The sequence below is a fragment of the Musa acuminata genome, chromosome BXJ3-10 (genome assembly GCF_036884655.1).
Source record: "Musa acuminata AAA Group cultivar baxijiao chromosome BXJ3-10, Cavendish_Baxijiao_AAA, whole genome shotgun sequence".
Classification (NCBI taxonomy): Eukaryota; Viridiplantae; Streptophyta; class Magnoliopsida; order Zingiberales; family Musaceae; genus Musa; species Musa acuminata.
Window position 1 is genome coordinate 31,588,649 of NC_088358.1, and position 15,330 is coordinate 31,603,978.

The 15,330-nt window shown below is 36.4% G+C and overlaps 1 protein-coding gene and 1 pseudogene across 1 annotated transcript; one reads left to right on the top strand and one right to left on the bottom strand.

Annotated features, from left to right (window-relative positions):
- Positions 1–781: 781 nt before the first annotated feature.
- On the top strand, positions 782–14,712 carry LOC135651465 (nudix hydrolase 3-like). Its single transcript, XM_065171535.1, has 11 exons — positions 782–853; positions 1,126–1,191; positions 2,914–2,991; positions 3,058–3,153; positions 5,078–5,184; positions 5,289–5,457; positions 6,229–6,312; positions 8,570–8,664; positions 8,754–8,844; positions 8,929–9,075; positions 14,376–14,712. Exons 1-11 carry the CDS (start codon positions 782–784, stop codon positions 14,436–14,438), a joined length of 1,068 nt encoding a protein of 355 aa, XP_065027607.1. The 3' UTR covers positions 14,439–14,712.
- Positions 10,423–12,394, bottom strand: LOC135650548 (uncharacterized; annotated as a pseudogene).
- Positions 14,713–15,330: the final 618 nt, after the last annotated feature.

A 15,330-nucleotide genomic window follows, 5' to 3' on the forward strand; every position in this document is an offset into this window, starting at 1 on the left:
CCACGCCACCCTTTAACACCGGTTTGGTGGCGCCATCAGGGCCGTTCCAACGACCCAGGCCCCACACCACCACAGCGTGATCCCACGTCATGATCATCCCAACCGACACCCTCCCACCAACGGAGTGCCGGCGAACACTTTAAGCGGTCGAACCCGAGAACGTGTCAAAACTTGCATATTTCTCCCAGATTTACGTTTCGGGTGTCCCCTAAGTGGGACCCACCATTTATTAAAAAGAGACATGTCTGGCGTCGACGGGGTATTTACCGTCCTGCCACTCGCATCCACTATCCGCGGGACCGGATCTCCAGGTAGCCATAGGATTAGTGGGAACGAGACATCACAGGAGTGGGGAGGGATAAACCAATTTAGAACATAGAAGACGTACTGTTATTTGTCATCCATTCATAATCATACCTAATAAAATGAGTTCAAAAAATAAGAATAATATTGTTGTTCTACAAGTTATTGGTGCTTACCTCCTGCTCTTCGACTGTAGCCGTAGTAAGAGAGGTACCACTTCACGAATTTTTTGAGACCCGTCTCCAGGTTGGTGGTCGGCTTGTAGCCGAGCTCGGCGCGCGCTAAGCTGATGTTGGCGTGCGTGAAAGGCACGTCCCCGTTGCCTGGCATCTCCACCATGTTCTTCCTCGCCTTCACCTTTAGGTATCGCTCTAGAATCCTCACCAGCGCCGGCACCGTCACCGGCGACGTGTTCCCGAGGTTGTAGATCCGGTACTGAGTGCAAAGTGTTCTTTGAGCATGCTGAGGGCAGGCTAGCATGGTTGATGTGGCTGTCCTTGTTACTGACTGTTGCCAGTGCCATCTGTGCATATTAGGCCAGTTAATAAATGTATATGGGGGTTATATATGTTCCTATCCAACTGACTGTTTGAAAGGGCAATTTGAAAAGTGATAAAGTATATGCTTTTCATATTTAAGATGATATCTTTCTTTGGATATGCACTTCTACTTTTAGTGACTTTGGTCCTCATATATCTTCTTGTATGATCTTCTAAATTACTGAAATTACTTTAAATATCTTAATTTCTTTTTTCAATTCTTGTACTTTACGATCTTCTTCTTGATACTTTTATATTCATACTTTAAATACCTTGACTGCAGGACTCCAAGCTGGATGTGACCATTGGTCCTTACGAGACATATGAAGACACACTTTTTGGGTACAAGGTAAATAAAGAGTGACAATTGAGCCACTTAGTGTTTTCCTATAATGGACATCCATATAAAAATAGCACTATCTTAAAATTCCCTTTTTTTCATTGCAATATGTGGTCCCTGATTGTTCTCTTAAACAAAACAAATTATCGTATCCAATCTATATGCACATGATTTATGACAACTTTGAGCAACCTTTTACTGGTAGCTACTTTTGCATTTGTCTTCTTGAGTATTTGTAGATCTTGCATTGCCACATAAAAAAGTCCTTTCTAACTTCAACCATTGTAAGATATCTCAGAAGTCTGCATCTTATTTCTTGCAACATTTCATAAGCTTAGTACAGAAGTTGCTCAAATAGTGCTTTTGTTTTTCCCTTTCTCATTGGACTTTTCTCATGCAGTCTATGGTGAACTTTTTGACTTCGAAAGTTGCCTAATGTTTATAATGTTCCTAAAATCATGAATATTTGATGTTTCTCCTAGTTGGCCTAACGACAAATATGCTTTCACCAATGTTTCCACTTTCCACTCATCCCATCATCTCATATTCAGTTCCTTCGAGTTTGCTGCATGTAGGTTACCATGGATTGTACATCATACCCATGCACTTTTGTGGTCCTTGCAGGTGAATACTTCATGCGTTTGAAGCTTCCACATACACAGTTTATCATTTTTAAATTGAAGGATGTAAATTTATGGTTTAATTGAAAGGGACAAAGTGAACATGATTGGAAAAGTTGACTTCCAGATATCAATCACCAGCAATCAAATTAACTGATTTTTCTAGTTGATTCATTCCATCTAGCAAGTATAGCTTTACAACTCTTCTTTGCCTAGGTTATAATTTATATTTCATGAGTTCTTAATTTTCATTTTTAATCTGATATATATATATATATATATATATATATATATATATATATATATATATATATATATATATATATATATATATATATATATATATATATTGTTGTGGATGAAGAGTCAATACAATGGTCTGAACTGATTGATCAGGCTGATTCAGATTGAAGATTCCAGTATCATGTCAAAGCTGAAACATAATATTTTGACCCTTGAGAATGAATGTACCAAAGATTGTCATGTAATAGCACTGGGACATGCTGGTGTAATTTATCTTGTCTTTACTTAGTTGGCACATTTAGACATTGAGGAGGTGCTATAGTTGGGAATGTTTGAGGTTGAGGTGGGTGAATTATTACTTGTGACTGGGACAGTTCAGTTGGGAACTGTTAGGTTATTTAAAAGTAAACACGAAATATAAAAAGAGGATTTAAAGGTACCTGTGCAAACATTTTGCTTCTATTCTCATGAATGTGCATGTGGAGCCTGACCTGTGTTTAAGTGTGTAGGGTTAAGATAAATTATTCTTAATTTTTCCTAATAACCTCACATATCTGTCTCAATATTTTCATCTTAGATAGCTACACAAACCTTTTTGTATACATTATTATTATTTTAACTGCCCAACACTTGTATGAATAAGGATGACCAATCAATATACCTCTTCTTTTGTTTAAAACTAATTATGTGAAGAGATTACTATGAATAAGGACTTTTGAGGATACTGTTTTATTTGTACAGTTTTTATTTTTCATTTGTTTAATCATTTGAACTCAATAGACAAATACGAAGTCCTGACTATGGTTTGTGTTCATCATTTTTATCTATAACTGTGCTGATGCTTACAAGTTTCATGAATATTATGAAGGCAACATTTGAGGCATTTGTGGGAATACGAGATGACATAGCAACATCTCAAGTCAAACTTTTCGGAGATCATCTTCAGGTACTTCTGGCTAATTAAAATATCAATTATGTAGAAACTTGTTATAACATCCTCAATATTGACCAGGACTTGGAACAAAATCTTCCAATGGACAGTATGTATAAATCAAAAGATGTAGTTGCAGCTCCAATCCGTGTAATTCAACTTGTCTACAATGCTGGGGTGAGTTGTGACTTGTTTGTACTAATTATCTTAGGTCTCTGGAACTAGCCATCCAGTATTTTCTTCTTTTAACAGGTCACATCTATTTGATTAATTTAGCAGTCACAAGAATGATATTCTTCTAAACAAATCAATTTCTTCAAACTTACACAGTTTCTTGAACATGTGTGGGGTATTTCTTGCAGGAGTTTGTTGCATATTTTGACCTGTGTTATTTCTGGAACTTTTCTTAAAAGTTACTGATTTTCTTTTGTTGAAATAAAATCAATGTTAACAATGTCTTGTCTTGTATTGTACTGTGGATCATCCTACATGTTGGTGTCTTTATAATTCGTATCATGTTACTTGTTTGGCACCTTAACCATCCTAAAACTTCATATTTGCAGTTTCATCCTCTTAGTGTTTACAAATGTAGGAATTATAGCATCTATAGTCTATTTTGCAGTTGGTACTTACTGTGTAATATATAATTAATCATGACTTGCTTGAAAGAATTTGAAATTGTCAACTCTTGGAGGATATCATAATCATATAAAGCCATGCCTATGCATTTGATTAGGTGCCCCTTGCATATTAGTCTCCATCTTAATCATAAACATCTGATGGATACATCATAAATTAGTGTTAGAAGGCTCAAATGAAGATTTTACAGGTTCTATGATGGCTGTAAATCTGATATCTGTCTTTGTAGCTAGTACATGGTTCAAGGCAAAGTCAGTGAAGCACTAATTATACTTTGGTTGTCTTTGTTCCATTATATTCTTTGTTGGGGTAAAACACTGTTTGTTGATATCCATAAGATTTATTTGATTGAAACTGAATATATCCAATAAACATGGGCTGGTCGCCTATCCGTGCTCATTTCCCAATTTTGTAATCCAGATTATGAATGCAGATATGAGTTCAGTTCTATGCATCTCTGGATATCTGAATAATCAAATGTATCTTGAATTGTTAAATTTATTTATATTAATCTAAGATGTTATTTGTTTATTTTGAGTTATGTTCTCTTTTTCTGAGTCTTCCTTTTCTTTTTCATATTTTGTTGAAGTCCTCTCTTGAAAAAATATAATTGGTAGTTTTAAATAATTGCTTATTTGTGGGTGATACATCTGATTCATGTTATGCTCACATCTTCATATACATTAAATCTTATTCAAAGTCATACCCATCGTAGTATACCATATTAAATAATTAGTATTGATTTAATATTTGTATTAAATGCTTATTCTCTAATCAAAGGCTTAGAAGGATATGGTTTTTCTTATGTCAAATCTGGTTTACCCCTAGTTGCTTGGTCTATGCCGTTGAACATAGCAATATTTAGTCTGGGAAGTGTTGCTCATATTGGACAAAAGTTCTTGAGACAACAGAAAATCGGTACCCATCACTCTAGGTATCGGTATTGAGACATAATGAGGCTTAAACTTGACTGATCGGTCCAGTTTTGAAAAGATTAGCTCTACCATCACCTAAAATTTGTCCGGTGCTTGTGCCAATCTTGAAGCTGTTCCTGCTCCTGCTGGACCTCTTTTGGTCCTAGTGCCTTGCTGTTTCTCAATGCTGGAGAGACAGAAGGAAGAGGCCTCCGAAGGAGAGAAAAACATGTGATGTGTACATATGCATATTTCGGAACTTGATTGGAATTCCTAGAATTGTGCTACATATATTTCATTCATGTGGTGTCTGATTTGATCATGTAATTTGGTTTTGTATAGTGGAAAGGTGCATGAACAATTACCCATATCCATGCTGCTTCTCCAGGGCATGATAGATGGAATAAAGTAGCTTAGTAATGTACTTACTGGATTTGGTTCTGCTTATAGTTTTTAATACCATTCTTTGTCATCTCAAGTAGATATTTAGGATATCTATAATTTACTTGTTTAGCAGTGGTTATATTTGAATTTATGTAAATTTTCAGGATGTGAAAGGTCCCCAAACTGTTGCTTTTAATTTGCCAAATGATGAGCGCATAGTGAATGAACGTGGAACATCTATGGTCTTGCTGAAGAATGTATCAGAGGCCAAGTATGTCTGTCTTGTCCATTAGCTACTTGAGATTCAAATATTTGCTGTTAATCACTTCATACAAAATTTTTTGGCTACTTATTAACACTTGGTAAATCTGTCAGATTTAAGCACATTCTACAGCCCATAGCTGATGTGTGCATCAAAGAGGATCAGAAGGAATTTATCGATTTTGAGTCCTTTTATACACACACAATTTGCCACGAGTGCTGCCATGGAATTGGGCCACACACCATTATTCTCCCAAATGGTGTTCAGTCAACAGTTAGATTAGTATGTACTATTGCAGAATTCTCTTGTTCAGATGTCATTACATAATGGAACTCGAAGTTATCAAATTGTTATCATGTAGTCTATTAGGAGGGAAATTTCATTTAACAAATAATTTCCCTAGCAACATTGTGAAAAATTATGGATGTGCAGAAGGTTACATGGTCCAAAAAACATAACAACAGTAAGACAAACATTGTTTGTTGGTTACTATTCCTATTATTTCTCATGTTACACAAAACTACTGTTCAAATTTAAGAATTTGTTTGTATGTGCTTTGTTTCGCTTTGTTTCAGGCTTTTAGGTGCGTCGCATTCGTTGAGATAAAAAACAAATGTCTAGCTGTTTGCTTTTGCATTATTATACTACCGGGTTCAATCTAACATGCAAAGACCATCTTGTACATAATACACCCACAAGCTCCATTATTTTTCCATTAATTTATGATGTTAAAATTAATTCTAAGAAACATAAAGCAGAAAGCATATGACGACACAAAGTTGTTGATTCCCTGATGTTCTGTACTTAATGTTCTCTAAGTGATTATACATATGTTCTGTACTTAATGTTCTTTTAGTGATTATACATTGTAATTTCTTTCTTAGGTTATGTAAAAAGGTGCATCTTTTTCATTAATGAAACAAATTTATTTTTATATGACCTTCAATATATGCATTGTTTTATCTTTTGTTGAACTTCATGTACTTTGTTCATATCTCGAATGAGATAGGCTGCTTTGTCTGATCTGACATATCTCCTGGTTTCATGATTAAGGAACTTCAAGAACTTCACTCAGCCTTGGAGGAAGCGAAAGCAGATATTGTTGGACTTTGGGCACTGAAGTTCCTTGTCGATCAGGTCAGTTACTATCATCTATGTGGGTATCTTGCCATTCCATGTTTCCTTTCCAATTTATACTTTACAAGTTTACAATTTACATTACTAAATGATATTTAAGCTGTTTTCAGTTATTTGTTGTGGTCTCTTAACATGTCAAGGACCAACCAAAAGTGAACATTTTGCTCTCCTGGTGGGTGATGTATCTAATGCTAATCAATGATTTGTAGAACTTCTATTTATTGTTCCCATCACTCTAAGCTAAGGTTCATAATTTTGTACTGTATCAACATTTCGAGCTTTGCTTGATATTGATACGGTACGGTACGAGCATACCGAGCTGTATGCCAAGGTGTACCGCTTGATATATATATAATATAATATAAAATTATAAAAATTTATATAAAATATATAAAAAAATAAAAATAAAAAGGAGGCATATGCTGCCTCGGCGACGTTGCCTTCTTTTCTTCTCCTCGTCGCATCAGATGAGGAGAAGATGTTGTCTTCTCCTCATCTGCAGCGTTCGACAAAGACGTCGAAGGCTGTGGACATCTCCGGCCTTCGACGAAGAACGCGATGAAGGCCGCAAGCGTCTTAGACCTTCAGCGAAGAACGCGACAAAGAAGAAGTCGAGCCGCCGCCTCTTTGTTACCTCCTGGATTGGGATCGTTGAGGGAGGGCAACGCCGAATTGGGAAGCGTTGAGGTTCTCTCGATTCTCCCTCTTTTCCCTTGACGCTTCTTCTTCCCTTGTTGCAGCCAGGTCGCAGCCAGGCTAATACCGCCCGGTAGCAAGTGGTCCACGTACCGATCTATTGGCGGACTGGTATGTACCACCCGTATCATTTGAAATTAAAATCTTGCTCTAAGCAAGATCTAAATATGGTGTTTGAAGGTCCATTAATTTTTTTCTTTAGCTTGTATGGTTAGTATTTATCGGCTACTCAGATGGAAAGTACTTTTGCTGACAAAAAAAACATTATCATGAATTTAGTCATATCTTAACCCATAAAGAGGTACTCTTCATCTCTAAAATTCTCAATGTTTAGCTTTTCTTTGTTTTTTGTGGTTCCTTTCAACATTTGCACACCTTTGAAGGACTAGTTTTTAGAGAAAAAAAAATGTAAAGTTGATAAGTTTTGATATGTTGTGATCATGGCTGGTCCAGAACACTCATTAGATAAATATAATTTGAACTGAGGTTTAACTCAAAACTGACCTTGCTGGGAATCGCGGTCATTTTTATAACTTGGATAGTGGAGCTTGTTTTGCTCATTAATTCTCATTTATAATGTCACGGTAATATAATTTGAACCATATAGGGGTCATTTTTATAATCATAATTCTACCTGGAGGACATGGAAACATCGACAGTTCTTATTTCATCATACAATACTTTTTTAAAAAGTCTCCTTTTTATTATACATCTTCAGCCTTATGTAGTGTCTGATTGTACATTTCTTAGTATCCATTACATGTGATCCAAATGATCTCAGTGGACTCGATTTTATAAACAAGAATATCCATAGTTATTTGATAACCTGGAGTGAAATTGATATCCTACATCCACTTTCTTTAATGAGGTAAAGAATCTCAAATTTCACATTTCTTTGTTTTTTACCATCAATGTGTCGATCCACTGTCATTGATTGGAAGAAACCTCTGAATATATGCTCAAAATCCATTTTCTCTTGATATGTTATGACAGTTTTTTTCCTTTAATGTGCATGGTTGATAGGTGAAGCTGATCAAGGAAAAGTTCACTGAAATTTGCAAAAAATGAATTGCCAGATGAATTTTTACAAAGAATATAAGCAAAATAATCTATATACAAGAGTTATCAGATCCCGAGATCATGTATCTAAAACATAATTCGTAGTTGATCCTGCAACCTCAATTATGTCAAACATAATTGAGGACTATGATAAGGCTAATCAAGAGCACCTTTTCTTCAGCACTCCAGATCTTTTCATGTAAATAATTAAGAACAAGTTGGAGCTGGAAATAATGTCTAAGACTGAACAAATATTTTGATTTTTCCAGCATGTATGACATAGATCTTCAGCTAATGCATAAATATTTTGGCTGTAATGAATAAGCTTTGTAAATTATGGTGACTAGAAGATGATACATTGATTAACTAAATGCTATGGTTGGAGATCTTTGGCTGTTCTAGCTTTACAGTTTGTGGAAGCCACTACAAGATGAGATTATAATGCTTTTTTATCAAGGTTTGCAATATAGTTGCGTTTATGGACTCCCTTCAATTTTGTCAGGAACTACTTCCAAAAAGTTTTTTGAAGTCAATGTATGTATCTTTTTTGGCGGGTTGCTTCCGATCAATACGCTTTGGACTAGAAGAGGCACATGGGTATGATTCTTTTCTTTTGAAAGAAGTGTCAATTTACTTCTTCTGTTAGAATTAACATAAACTAAAAAGTGATTGACATTGGAGGCCAGGAAAGGGCAAGCTTTGCAATTTAATTGGTTACACGAAAATGGAGCCTTTCTCATGCATGCAAATGGAACATTTTCTGTTGATTTTATGAAGGTACCAACCTGTGGCTCCTTTCCTCTACCTATATTTCTGCAATTAGAGAGTTGGAATTTCACATGAATGATTTTTTTCTTGTAGGTTGAAGGAGCTGTTGAAAACCTTAGCAGGGAGATCCTGACAATTCAAGCAAAAGGTGACAAACCTGCTGCTATGTCACTTCTTCAACGCTATGCGAAAATGACACAACCACTTCATATTGCTTTAGAAAAGCTAGAAAGAGTCCAGGTATGGATTTTTCTCGCTGCTTAGTTTTCATGCATTTTCAGCATTAAAAAAGGTGTATTGAGTCTCACAGGATTTTCTGGAACCTCCTCCTCAACAAGGAGTCCCTATTGTTGCTCTCATTAACACAATAAAAGATGCTCGTATTTGTCTCATAGAACTTCAGTTTTTGATATACATAATATGTTGACAATTAAAATAATCTCTACGACTGTCTTGCTCACTCCTGAAGTATATTCTTTCTTGCATTCTTTTTATTCCCAAGGTGATAAAACCCTAGAGCTTTATCTAAGAAAATAAATATGGATTTGATCGCTTCGAGGGGATCAACCTCCAAATTGGCCAAAGGCTTTGAGTTGTATTTGATTGCTTGAGAAGAATAGCCAAAGGCATTACATATTTATAGCAAGGTTCGCCGTACCGTACCGTACCGGCGTTTCGACCCGGGCTCGGTACCGGTATGGTACGGTATACCGCTCGGTCCAGGTGTACCGAGCGGTACACTCAGGTGTACCGAGCACTGTAGCAGTGCTACAGTGCTACAGTGCACTGCTACAGTGCTCGGTACGGGCGGACCGGTACAGGGCGGTCCGCGTACCGCTAGCCTGTCGGACCGGTACGTACCGCCCGTACCGGGCGGTACAGTCGGGTACGGCAAACCTTGATTTATAGGGTTATTTAATCCCTAGTCAACTAGGACTAGGAGTCCTAAAAAATAAAAATAGTAATTCCTAATTTGCTATATCAAAGGAATCCTAACAAACTCCTACCATAACTAGGAAAAACTAAATAGAAAAAATAAATATTAATATCAAATCCCTAAAATTAAGAACTCCTAAAATTAAGGAATCCTAACATTTTTCACCTCTTCAAAACAGCCTTATCCTCAAGGCCGAGCAATAATAAATTCTGGAAACTTTTCTTCCAATCCTTTGTAAGACTCCCAAGTGGTATCTTCAATTGATAAGTTGGCCTAGACAAGAACCTCGGTGATAGGATATCTATGACACATCATAACATGTTGATTAAGTATGGCTTAAGATAGGATTCGAACCTCACCAGTAGAAGAAATATCTGGCAAATGATATTACACCACATCATCATCACCTAACTTCTTTTTAAGGCAAGAAACATGAAAAACTAGATGTATCTTAGAGCTTGTTGGCAAGTCCAAGCGATAAGCAACTGGGCCAATGTGTTCCAACACCTTATAAGGCCTAAAGAATCAAGGAGAGTGCTTCATAGAAGTCCGAACCATTATAGAAGTTTGCTTGTAAGACTTAAGTCGAAAAAAAACTCAATCATCCACTGCAAATTCTCGCTCACTACGATGCTTATCAGCTTGTTGCTTCATTCTAGCTTGTAAGATGCGAGATTATCTCTTACAAGTTGAATAATCTTATCCCTATCTTGGGACACTGTGTGCTCAAGGCCTGTCATGTCCATACTGTCATTGTTGATCCATATGAATGGTGCAACTTTCCTTGGGATCCAATCATCCTTTTCTGCTAACATCCATGGGATGCATATGCTTTCATTAGTTAGGAAGCACCAAACTATCCCGAATTGCAGCCTTAACCTGATCGCCAAAAAGCAAAGCAATATGGCTGCTGGTTATTTTTCAATCCCCAACTGATGAGTCCAAATTCCAATCTAATTCCAGCATTGTTGTGAAGTCAAACCACAATTGATCAAAAGGTGGCGGCTTAATATGTAAGTGCAATGTCCCACGAAGTGAAGCAACTCGTATTGCCAAAGAAAGTGGTACCTGTGAAACTTGATCAGCGAGAGAATGTAGGATAGCCTTCCATCTAGACACATAACCTGAAGTCCAACTGGTGCTCTTTGAGTTTCTAAGGCCATGTGCTTTATCCACATCATTTCTGTTATCCATTCTAACAGCTGAATTTCTTGAGGATTTCAACTAGTTTCCATAATGCTCAATGCCATCAAGAAAATTAGAATTCACCTCACCAGCAGAATTTGATTCTAAACTTGTTTTTATTATGTCTTTTTTGCAATTCAGGTTCACGGACTTCAAGTCTTGTCTCTATGTCCAATATTATACCACCAGAGTATTCAATATCAACTTCCATAGACTACACTATATTCAAGTCCATAGGGAAAACTCTCATTCTATGAACATAAGGTGGAAGGTTACCAAGATCTAAGCCAGTACATGTGATTTCACCAATATAACTTGGTGTCCTCATATTTGACAATGTCCTCTGGATGCATGCTTTTATGGGATTATTGATCTCACTATCTTTTTTCACATAAAAAAATAGCCTTGAAAACAACAGATTCCAACAAAGCGTACCCTCATCACTGACAAACTTTTCATTAGCAGTTTCATCAGGAATGGCAGAAAGCATACTTTTGTTACCAAAATAAGTAGAAGTTGGTGGTACAGGTTGTGCCATATCTTGCGTGGAATTACCTGAGGATTTGTCTTCGAATGAGCTTTCTATGAATCCATCACTTGAAGATACAAAATTTGATGAACATGACTTCTCAACAATCTTCCTTTCACCATAGCCTAGCCTGATGATGAAAATGATGCTTGTCTACTTCCCAAACCACTCTTTGAAGCCTTCTTTGCAGGTTTTTTTAAAAAAAAAGGTGAATTCTTAAAGCTCCATTAATCCTACTTGTTCTGTTTGTAGTCTCAGTAAAAACTGTTGATGACTTCAGAAAAGAAGGATATTTAGTATTTAAGGATGATAGATAGTCTTGGAAGTCTTCGCTCAACTGGGAGAACCAATTCCATTTTTCCTTATCAGGGCAGGATGCAAGACAGAGTGCTTTGCACCAGGATTCCTTCTCCCAAGAAGTGTCAAAGTATAAGTAACATGTTTTACTCCCCTTATAAATCTTTGATTCCTTGCTTTCCAGTTTAATGGGATACCTTTTAGCCCACTTTCGTGAAGATAAATTTGATGCAGAAATAGCAACCACCGTACAACCGACAAGTTGTATAATCAGGGTCAGTCAAGATTAACGAGTGATCTTTAATTTTAGCATATTTTCTAACAAGAATAACCTTTACCTCGAATTTATCACAATGTTCAATGCGATAAACCAATCGCTTAGCAACCTTGCTATCCATACAATTGTGGGTGCTACCAGTATCAATCAAAACAGTAACAGATTGATGTTTCAAAAGCCCTTCAACTTTCACAGTTTGAGGGTTAGAATAACCAGCTAATGCTATCAATACCTTTATGATCAGAGTCTACAGTTTCAATTTTTGGTTCCTCCTCAATTGGTTCAATCATCAAAAGTTTTCTTTGCTCGTATCAATGCTCCTGACTCCATTTTTCATCACAATGCCAGTACAAACACTTTGTTGATCGTTTTTTTAGTTCCTCTTCGGCCAGTCTTCTAGCATTAGGATCCTAATTAGGAATGGTTGGAGTAGTTGACTTACTAGTCACCTGTTTATTATCAATTTTCCATGTTAATTTTTTCTTCATGCAATCGTGCAAAAGAAATTATAGCTGTCATAGTGTGAGGTTGACGAGCCTTAACTTCATAACGAATGTCTGAATTAAGACCTTCAATGAATGTTTCCACCAATTGTCTTTGAAATCAATCTTTAGCCTGATTTGATAGTCGTTCAAATCGACTTTGATACTCTAACACAGTAGAAGTCTGGCGAATCTCGGTATGCTACCCATCAACATTCTCATATTCAGATGGCCCAAAACGAACAAGAAGCCCTTTCTTGAACTGCTCGTATGAGGGAATTCCGTGACAAGTTTTATACCAATCATACCATTGAATAGCATCATTGTCTATTTGAAGCTATTTCCACTTTAGAATCTTTTGGAGTTCTATGAAAGTAAAAAAATTTCTTTACTTTAGAAATCCAACTAGTCGGATTTCTATCTTCCCATCTAGGAAATTCTACTTTGATGCAAGGATAGCCATTATCATGCTCTTAGTGATCTCTTCTATGAATTCAAATCGGTCAGGTTGTTTACTTGTAGAACTCGAACTTCCATCTTGTTAAATTTTCTAAAACTCTCAAGCAAACTTTTTTTGAAATCATTAAGAGTTTCATGTAGCCTGTTCTTAATTTTTTACTTCCAAGGCTTCAAATTGGGCTTTCATAGAATTGTTATTAGTCATTGCGTATGATTGTAGATATGTAATTCCTATGTTTTGTTTTTTATTTCGGGTCAAGGGCATGAACCCTGCTTACTTGGTGTTGAGGTGAAGTCATTGTTAGTAGCGTGGGCGTCAGGGCCTATGGCAGCGTTGGAGAGAAGACCGAGGGAATGCCGAGGACACACCGTAAGAACTTTAGAAACGTCGAGGAACGCCGCTTTGATACCAGATGAGAAAACCCTAGGGCTTTATCTAAGAAAATAGATAGAGATTTGATCGCTCTGAGGGGATCAACCTCCAAGTTGGCCAAAGGCTTTGAGTTGTATTTGATTGCTTAAGAAGAATAGCCAAAGATATTACATATTTATAGAGTTATTTAATCCTTAGTCAACTAAGACTAGGAGTCCTAAAACATAAAAATAATAATTTCTAATTTACTATATCAAAAGAATCCTAACAAACTCCTACCATAACTAGGGAAAACTAAATAGAAAAAATAAAGATTAATATCAAATCCCTAAATTAAGGACTCCTAAAATTAAGGAATCCTAACACAAGGCACATGCAGAAAGTTGTCAGCCTACTGTATTATGCTAATAAAATAATACTTTGATATAGAAGATACAATAGAATTTACAAAAGGTTTACTGTGACAGCTGAAGGTGGAGACAACACCCCTCCCCAGTCATCGGAATGTTATTTTCTAATATTTCTCTATTCAAAACAACATATAAAGCATCATATCTTGGCCCTTTTTTTAGATGGGGTAATCTTGATCAATCCCTTTTAAGTAAAATTTCATGTTAAACATGGCCAGATAAAAAGAAAAAGAAAACTGTCAGGTGCCAGTAATCCATCACATAATTCACACAGTTGTCCGCTGATTGATATTTGTTCACATACTAATTGTTTTTCATAAATCACATGTATATGAAACGTTGTAATGCAACATAACATTTTACTGATCATCTAAAGGGACATTAACTAGTTGTATTGATAATGAACATTGGATTTCTTACATCACAATGTCATATTGGACAGGTAGAGGCTTTGATACAGCATTGTAAAAGAAAATATTGCATGTGCTTCTCCACAAATCACTGAAGAAATTTTTTTCTGTTGTCTGAGCTCTCTTATCACTGCATGTCTTGGAACCAAATGCTGTTGTCTCATGCAATTTTTTTTTTCAGGTACCTGTTGATATTGCTCCTATTTTCAGCGTGGCAGACAAATTCTTGGAGAAGATTCATTGACATGGTGACAAGTTTGCTAAAAGGCAGGCTTCATTCGATAAACCGGCACGTACTGATTTGAAAACTCATAAGCAGGTATGGAGGTAAATAATTATATGTTGTCAAACCTCCATCAAAGTTTTCTTAGTTACAAAGACAATGATTTTGCTGTCAAAAATCATTCCCAAGTCTTATGTAGGTCACTCACTTTATTCGAACTTTGACTCGCCAACATTCTGTATTACATATATGAAGAATAAAAACATACACGAAACATACGTTTCTTGAGCTTTCACCAGATTGACTTCCTAGTCAGGTACACCAGGGGTATGAAACTATATGATATATACTTAGTTTGCTGCATAGTTTTTCTTTGCATCAATGCTCCATATTTCTCTTCAGATACTGTGAACTTGCAAGGTTAAAGAGCAAAGACATAATTCTTTCTTCGTTGCTTATAAACATTTTTGGTTTTATAGTCTGCCCACGTTAAAAGCTCCAAGCAGTATGCCACTTACAGATCCAAACGATGTGTTTGATTCAAGAATCTTTTATTCATCTTTGTGCCAATGGTTAAATGATGTGTTTGCATGCCTGTTAAAAAGCAATCCCAAGAGCATGTAGATATTATTAGCCTATACAGGTGTATCTGGAAAGGAAGGTGGTGGCCAAACACCACCCCCCCTATGGGTACTAACCTCAAAGTATAGACTCCGCTAGGCATAATTCCATCTGAGAAGCTTTTACTTTGGTGAAGCGACGGCTCTGATCACTTCGAAATCTCTCATCTTTCTCTTATGATATGATCAAGTCTTTAAATACTTAACCCTAAAACTTAGGTTCTTCTAGCTAGATCTGGAGATATACTAGCACTAGTAGATTCAATTGTTTTTCTTGATGAGGTCTGGAAGGA

What these genes read in the sequence shown, in the direction of transcription:
- LOC135651465 (XM_065171535.1), top strand. Translation starts at nt 782, where the DNA reads ATGGTTGATGTGGCTGTCCTTGTTACTGACTGTTGCCAGTGCCATCTG. An exon ending in GGACTAGAAGAGGCACATGG is followed by an intron (nt 8,665 to 8,753) that starts GTATGATTCTTT and finishes ATTGGAGGCCAG; the next exon opens with GAAAGGGCAAGCTTTGCAAT. An exon ending in TTTCTGTTGATTTTATGAAG is followed by an intron (nt 8,845 to 8,928) that starts GTACCAACCTGT and finishes TTTTTCTTGTAG; the next exon opens with GTTGAAGGAGCTGTTGAAAA.